This window comes from Chrysochloris asiatica, unplaced genomic scaffold (assembly GCF_000296735.1).
Source record: "Chrysochloris asiatica unplaced genomic scaffold, ChrAsi1.0 scaffold00081, whole genome shotgun sequence".
Taxonomy (NCBI): Eukaryota; Metazoa; Chordata; class Mammalia; order Afrosoricida; family Chrysochloridae; genus Chrysochloris; species Chrysochloris asiatica.
This window is the reverse complement of record NW_006408599.1, coordinates 13359665-13368310: the sequence shown is the minus strand read 5'-3', so window position 1 is coordinate 13368310 and position 8646 is coordinate 13359665. Positions and strand designations below refer to the sequence as shown.

The 8646-nt window shown below is 37.7% G+C and overlaps 1 protein-coding gene across 1 annotated transcript in view; it reads right to left on the bottom strand.

Moving 5' to 3' along the window:
• The window catches only part of FKBP15 (FK506 binding protein 15, 133kDa), an 81272-nt gene that overhangs the window by 63269 nt on the left and 9357 nt on the right, over positions 1-8646 (bottom strand). Inside the window, exon 2 of the mRNA XM_006865733.1 lies at positions 5053-5168. Within this exon, the coding sequence (XP_006865795.1) occupies positions 5053-5168 (116 nt within the window). The remainder of the gene's footprint in view (positions 1-5052; positions 5169-8646) is intronic.

Genomic DNA, 8646 nt, shown 5'->3' with positions numbered 1-8646 from the left:
CTTAATGACTTTTTGCTCTCTTCATGTATGATATTCTTGATGTCATCCCACAACTCTTCCGGTCTTTGGTCTTTAGTGTCTAATTCATCAAATCTGTTACTAAATGCAGTAGAGTAATATTTAAAAACAATGTTTAAAATCAACCACATACCTACATTCACTATGTGAATGTGTTGATAGAAAAGTAGTAAGAAAACAGTGGCATGGACATAGCCACCAAGAACTTACTTTCAAAGACAGTCTTGTTGATTTTATTATTGGTATTGACAGCCCCCCCATTATCAATTATCAATAAATGTACATTACAGAAAAACTATAGAATATAGAAATTATAAAGAAAAAAATAAAAATTACCTTTAACCTCCCTATTCAAAAATAAACAATGCTGATAATTTTAAATATTTATTTATTCCCAGTCTTTTTTTCTATACACAGAACTTGGCAGCGTTTCTAAAGTTTTTAAAAACAATGAAATGATTGAACAACCTACTCTTCTCATTAAGTGTGTTATAAGTATTTCCTATGCATTTTCTGAACAGTTTCTAAAACAAAGACAAAATTGCCTTTAAAATACTTTTAAGTGACTACACTGAATACTATCGTATTATTGTATCAGAAAGTATCCACTTGCTTATTGGTTGATATTTATTTGGGCCATCTCTAATTTTTCTGTTATTTAAACAAAAAGATTTAATGTTTTTGTCACATCCTACCCAAATGCCCTTCAGAAATGCCACACCATTTTACATTCATACGCTTTTAATTGAATTGCCTATGCATTTGAGTTATAGTGTTAGAGAATATTGAAAGTGCCATGGACTGCCAAAAGAACCAACAGATCTGTGTTAGAAGAAGTACAGCCAGAGTGCTCCTTGGAGGCCAGGATGGCCAAACTTCATCTCTTATACTTCAGACATATTGTCAGGAGGGACCAGTCGCTGGAGAAGGATATCATGTTTGGTAAGGTGGAAAGTCAGAGGAAGACCCCCAGAGAGGTGGATTGGCAAAGTGGCAGCATCAATGAATTCAAGTAGCAGAAATTGTGAGGTTGGCCGAGAACCGGGCAGTGTTTCATTCTGTTGTGCATAGGGTCGCTATGAGTTGGTACCGATTCAATGGCGCCTAACAATAACAACAACATTATCTGTTTAATTTCCCTAGTAAGGTATTCAAGTCTTCCTTACTGTTTTGAAAAACCAAAAAGATAGTTTTTAATTCAATCAGTACTTTCATTTGAGTATAATACCATAATAAACCTCTTCTCTGGCTAAACAGTCTATGTAGGGAAAAAAGAGTAAGACCACAGTTATGAGGACAAGTCTGAAATGCTAAAAAAAAATAATTGTCTCACCAAGGTCATCCTAACATCCCCTTCAGGTGAATTCAGCTTCTTCCAGTGTACTCAGCTCAGTATGTCCCAGTTTAAACTCCAGATGTGGGAGGTAGTGAATAGACTTGCCAAAGGGATGACTGAGTCAGATGTACACAATCCTGTGAGCTACTTCTTATTGACTTGGAATTCCTCCCTCTTTAAAATCAGTACTGTTCAGATTCCTAAACTTCCCATTCATGAGAACTTTTTCAACAGGTAGTTTCAGAAACTTTTCCAACTAAGTTTTCTTAAATTACAGTTTTCAGTATTTATTCTTTTTTCTCCTTCTTTAGTTTTCTTCAGAGATTACTATTATCTACATAATGAATAGTAAATAACATCCATATAAATGAAGAAAAGATTGATGTTGTCATAGACTTCATTTTGCTTGGATCTACCATCAACACTCATGAAAACAAAAGTCGAGAAATCAAACAACATATTGCATTTGGCAAATCTGCTGCACAAGACCTCTTTAAAATCAAGAGCAAAGATGTCAGTTTGAGGACTAAGGTATACCTGACCCAAGCCATGGTATTTTCAATTGCCTCAGATTCGTGTGAAAGTTGAACAATGAATAAAGAAGACTGTAGAAGAATTGATGTATTTGAGTTATGGTGTTGGAGGAAAATATTAAAAGTACTATGGACTGCCAAAAGAACAAACAAATCTGTATTAGAAGACGTACAGCCAGAATGTTTCTTAGAAGCCAAGATGGCCAGATTTCTCTGCTCATACTTCAGACATATTATCAGCAGGGACCAGTCCCTAGAGAAGAACATCATGCTTGGTAAAGTGGAGGGTCAGCGAAAGAGAGGTGGAACCAGTGAGATCAATAGGCACAGTGACAGCAGGAGTGGGCTCAAGAGCAATGATTGTGAGGTTGGTGCCAGACTGGGCAGTGTTTTGTTCCGTTGTGCAGAGGATGACTATGAGTCAGTACAGACTCAACAGCAACATTTATTGAATCTTCTTTGCCATCTTGAGTATTTGTCAGTTTCACGTGAATCTTTTATTTTCTTTTATCTCAAAAATTCCTCCTTTGAACCTTTTATTAAGATTATTAAGGCATACTCTGTTGTATTAATCCATTCTTGTGTTTGCTCTAGTTTAGTCTTCAATTTGAAATAATTTTTCGTTTCATTTCTAATTCTTTCCTGAAATCTGTCACTTATGTATTACATTTCTAAGAAGGAGGTATGGTTCAAGGTAACTTTTCTAACTTTGCAGAGCTGCCATCTTTGTTATTTTGGCATAAAGTTAAAAAAACATCCTGACTTCATCCCCTTAGGGAGGCCCACGTTTATTTGGACCTCTAGTGTCCCTATCTTCCTCAATTTTAATTTTATTTCTAACAGAGTCTTCTCAGTATGCAGTCCTATTATGAAAGAACATCATGATGAGTCAGTTTCAAAAGTTCACAGAAGTAAGACTGCTATGATACCACAATCATACCCTTCCCCTTCCTGAAACTAAAATGGACAAAACTCATTTTCCAGTTTCAACTTTGCCTGTCATACTTGCCTAAAAACCTGGTAGTCATTTTGAGATGCTCCCATTCTCAGCTGCATCCTCTGTACTTCCATACAGATGCTGATATCATGCAAGCCTTTTGTTAGTGGTTTGCCCAAGCCTGTTGTATTTGGGGGTTCATAAAGATATTTTTTCTAATTGGTTTTGTTGTAAATATTACCTGTTAAGTTTTGGGTTTTATATATATAGTTTTGCTGTTTTTATACTGAGATTTAAAGAGATTCATGTACTGTGCCACCACCACCTTATTTACATATATTTCCCTTGAACAGAGGGTCTCCTTTATTTCTACATTATTGGCATTTAATATGTATATGCCTACATAAGACTGTATAGATAATGCTTCTATAGTTTCCCCCTTATACTTAATATATAGTTGACCTTGTTTTCTGATAAGAAAATCAAGTTATTGCATTCAATAGGGACTGAGATTGTTTATTTTTCTCCACACCCATTAACTGAACACTTTAAACATTCAGAATGTACTGACGAAGAAGAGCGGCATCAGGGAAAATGTAAATGTATACATGAAATGCACAGCAGTTCATCTTACATTCCAGAAACAGAGGACCCTAGCACCATCAAGAGAGAAGAGCATGAGTGGAACATGGGACCCTAACCAGTAACACCAGAGATGGAGGCAGGGTGACGGCATGGAGAGATAGAGCAGCTAAGGACTCTAGACTCATGAAAAGAGAAAGGCTGTGTGCTGGTAGCTAGGAGGCTGGATTGCAGAATGTACCCTTTGGTAGTTTAAACGATGATCTATTCCTGTGTTTTTTTGCGTACATTTAAAAAAAGAAAAGAAGAGAGGGAATAGAAGCAAATGCTATTAACCGATGATACGTGAGGGGATTGTAATCATTGCAATGAAACAAAATACAGTAGGTTGAGTGCAAAACCAATGTTCTCCTATGTAAAACAATCACTCAATTCACAATAAAAGCGTTAAAAAAAAAAAACCTGCCCAGATTATAGCTTCGAGAATAGGACCAGCATTCTAAGAAAAGCTGTCAAAAGTGACACGTAAAATAATTTAGAGTAGGGATCAGCAAACATTTTCTATTAAGGGCCAGACAATAAATATTTCAGGCTTTATGGGTCATATGGTGTTTGTCACACATATTCAACTCTAAAATAGTTTGGCAAATTAATGTCCTTTGTTACCTGCTCTTCTAGGGTAATTACTGCTTGCCTCTCCTATTCCACTACCAAGTTCTTCCACAAAGACAGCAGAGTGCAGCAGAAGGAATCAAAGTTTTGGAATCAGGTCAGGCTCAAATTTCAACCCTGCCACTTACATGACTTTCAGCAAATTTCAAAACCTCTCTGAGCCTTTAAAACAGTAGCAGTCTCACCTACTTCATAAAACTGCTATGCTAATTAAATAAGAAGCCTCTGTAAAACACCTAACATGAGACCAGACACATAAAGGACATTTTAGACATGTCAGTCCCTCTTTCTCCTTTCATTCAACAAGTTCCTTTGGGTCCAGACGGTAGGACGGATTCTGTAGACTACTTTGATTGACATAAACCCCCACAGTTTCTCTTTGGATTTTTTTCACCTAATCCTCTATCCTAGTCATGTCATGGAATTTTCTTAACATCTCCTCAAGGCTCAAGTGCGTACTCCCTGGGGTACTCAGCCAGCCCTTTGTTGGTTTTGCTTTTTTGGGTACATTGTCCTTAGCTGCATGCTTTCCTACAGCCCTTGTTTTTCTGTCTTTCCTTCCTTTGCCTTCCCCTCAGCTTCTGGACTTCCCTTACTCTTTAGCATTTCCTCATCTGCCTTTCTCTCATTTCCTAACTTTTTCTTGTCTTCTGGAGTACCAACTACTTCAGGCTTTCCCTTAATCTGTGGCTGTTCTTGGTTTTCAGGCTTTCCTTCATTTTCACTGTAGAATTTTTTCATATTGAGAGTCTTCCTTTTTCCTGCAAAGCATCTGGGCAGCCTTCTCCTCCTTTTCTGGCCTCACTGAATGCTAGGAGCAACAAACATGTAGACCTGAAGGAACTTGGAGGAACAATAAGGAGCCCAGGGGCCAGAACAGAAGGCACTAGGTCTGGATGTCTGAGATGACCAGGAGGCGCAGAATTTGGAGCCCATGTCACCCCTGGCTGGTCCCCTAATGCCTACTAACTTACCTGTTGCTGCTGTTGCCTGGCCTTTCTTAGGCTGCTTTGGAGCTGTGTACTGGAAGAATTCGTTTCCATGGTCAGCAACTGCCTGATCCAATCCAAAAAGAGAGGCCAATCTGGCACTGTTAGAAATAAAAGGAACTTTCAAGAAATTTTATTTGACATATCCCAAACCTGGAATCATTATCAAAACTACTCACCTCTAACTCTGAACAAATACCCCCTTAAATTTTTTTTTTTTTGTCTGCTCAAAGCATTTTATTTCATATAAGAGAAAGAAAAAACAAAGTAATTAACATTCACAGGCAAATGAACAAAGCATAAAGTTGATGTTAATATTAACCTCCCTGAAACAGATTTCTTAGTATACTGCTAAGCTACGACTCTGAAGATGGCTTTACAATTATACCTGATAGTTGTGTCCTCCTATTTTAATTTACAAATCATTTAGAAATAGTTCTCAGTATCACTTAGATTCCACTATTTTTACTCTAAGAAGCTAGTTGGAAGAAGAAAAAAATTGGCAATATATAACTTCCCCTGAAATCAATAACTTGAAAAGAAAATTTGGGAAACCTCTGTTTATGTGTTGATAAAAATGCATGTCATATATTGCTTGAGATAAGCAAATTACAAATGCTTGTGGAAAGGCCTGCCAGGAGTGGCAGAGCATCTAACAGGACCCAGGACACCTGTGCTAAGTAATGGCCCTGCCCTGCAAATGAAAGGCTGAGGGAAGTTCAGAGGTAAAGGACCTTTCAGCCTGAATAGCGTAGTGGTTACAAGTCGGGCTGCCAACCTCAAGGTCAGCAGTTCGAAACTACTAGCGGTTCCGTGGGAGAAAGATGAGGCTTTCTGCTTCTGTAAAGATTTATAGCCTCGGAAACCTTGTGCAGGGTCACTGTGAGTCGGAACTGACTCCACAGTACTTAACAACAACATAAATATCCCCAGGACTATTTCAATGGGCTCAAGCATGGCAACAATAGTGAGGTTGGCCCAGGATCGGAAAGTGTTTTGTTCTGCTGTGGATAAGGTCACTATGAGCTGGTACTGACTCAACGGCACCTAACAACAACAACAACAACAACATTCCACCAAAAATGAGACGGCATCTCATAGAGAAAGGTGATATAAAACCCTCAACTTACTGTTCAAAAAGAAAATTCTTAAGAAGCCTTACAATATAACTTTCTAGTTTCCAGAGGCAGAATAAATTAATAAAGATGAAAATAAAGCCTCCCCAGGGCAATTTAACCAAGTGTGGAAAAAAAAAAATCATAATCCTGTTTATTATATTCGGGTAATTTTTTTATTTCCTGAAGTAAAGACTTTATGATCTCTCTCTTTTTCTTTGGTTACTTCCTGAAGTGAGTAAAGAACTTATGGTCACTTTCTTTTTATTTAAACCACTTCCTGGAGTAAGGAATTTATGATAACTTTCTTTTTCCTTAAACTACTTCCTGGAGCAAAGACTGACCCCTCTCTTCTTTTCCTAAGGTAGGAATGTGTGCCTTAAAAATTTGAACTAGCCAACTGAGTAAGGGAATAGATTGTGCGGTCAAAACCCTAGCCAATAGGGTGAGAGACAGCCTTGAGACTCGCGTCAGGGATTAAAAACCCGAGTGGACTGCCCACTAGGTGTGCTCGCTGGCCTGTTCGTGTATGTACAGCTATGCGCAGGCACCGTCTTGCAAGAGTAAATTTTACTTTGCCAAGGTAATTTATTCTCACCGAGTGTCTTTTATGCGACATCGGGATTCATTTCTAACACAAGGTTGCTCCTTTTAAAGACCAGAACAGTAGTAATGAAATTATACAGTAACTAAATCCTAAGCTTTAATTAAATCAATCATTGCCACACATTTTTTTTTTTTTAAATAAAGAATAATACTCTTGTATTAGAACAAGTTTTGGACGTATCTTTTCTCACCATTAAAAGTCAGACTACTTTTAACAGTTCATTATTCTGAAATCTATAAATTTGCTTATAAAATACATTTTAAAAACTAAGTATCTCAACACCTTTAAAGTCTACTAAAGAATATGAGCAGCTACCTGAAAATGGTATAAATCCCAGAAATAAGCTTTCAGTTAAGCCGTCAAAGCTAAACTGAGCATCATGAAAATAAGAAGGTAACAGTTCTTAGAACAAGACTAAACTTTATGAAGGTTTAATACCATGTACCTCAGGGTACACAAATATGGGGGGAGGGGAGGAAGAAAATACTTGGGATCAACTTACAAAAACACTTGAGAGGTTGTTGTTGTTAAGTGCCGTTGAGTTGGTTCCGACCCATAGCAACCCTGTATAGGGTTTCCGAGGAGCAGCTGGTGAGCTTGAACTGCCAGCCTTGCAGTTCTAACTGACTTTGCAGTCCAGCACATTAACCAACAGCGCCACACCAGGACTCCAGGTAAGGGTAAATTGGTCAAATGAAAATTCTTAGAGTGATTACAAGCTAAAGAGACTTTCCCCTGGCCTCCCATTTATAATTCATGTGAATAAAACTTAGATTCAGATTTTGCCTAAGCCCTTTCATCTTGCTCCCACAAGAAAAAGTAATTTATCATGAAAAATTAACTCCTGAATGTTTGTATAATACTTGCAGGCTTATTTTAAGTTTTAAAATCCATAATAATTTGCCTTTGCAAATCAAAAGAAAAGACGTCTAATCAGATACAAAAAAATTCATAACATGATGAAGGTAAACAAAAAAAAAATTATTGGAAATTGCTATTTGTTGTCTATATTTGAGTAGGACTTTGGTTCTCACTGTTAAAACTATTTTAAAGCTACCAGACTAGTAGAACCCCCTTAAATTTTAAAATGCACTATAAACATTTTCTTTTCCACACATGAATATCCTACTACTCAATACTGGAAGTGGAAGCTGAGTGTCTTTGAAATCAAGACTGCATTTCTGAGCTGAATGAACATCATCAGCTGGCCCTATCCATCCACAGGACTTTCCAGCAAGGCATTTTTTCTTTCTAAAGCTCAATTTCCTGCCTGTATATTGAGGTGATTGGTTAAAATGCTCTCTATGGTCTCTTCAAATTCTAAATTCTTGTCTTTAGGAAATCACAGTTTCTAGTCACTCCTATTGCTTACTCCCCCCCTTCCCACTATTTACTAGTTTACTACACTGAGATGAAACTATACTACACCCTTACTCCACCAAACATGAACCTTTTTTATCACTTCATCTAACAGGCATTCTTTTAATTATCTCTATGCCCTCATCACTCCATTGAAGCTGCTTCTGCTAAGGTTATCAGTAACCTCATAGCTACTAACACCAATTGTCAGTCCTTATATTATTTGACCTCTATGTCACCTTTTTGTAGAGTCCTGGTAAGGAGCTCTGGTAGCATAGTGGTTACGAATAGGGCTGCAAACCACAAGGTCAGCAGTTAAAAATTCCAGCTGTTCCATGGGAGAAAGATGAGGCTTTCTGCTCCCATAAAGATTTACAGCCTCGGAAACCCTGTACAGGGTCGCTATGAGTCAGAACCGACCTCACGGCACATAACAACAACAAAAACAGCAAATCTAAAAGCCCCTAACCAGCACCTAAGACAGGGCAAAATCTCCAA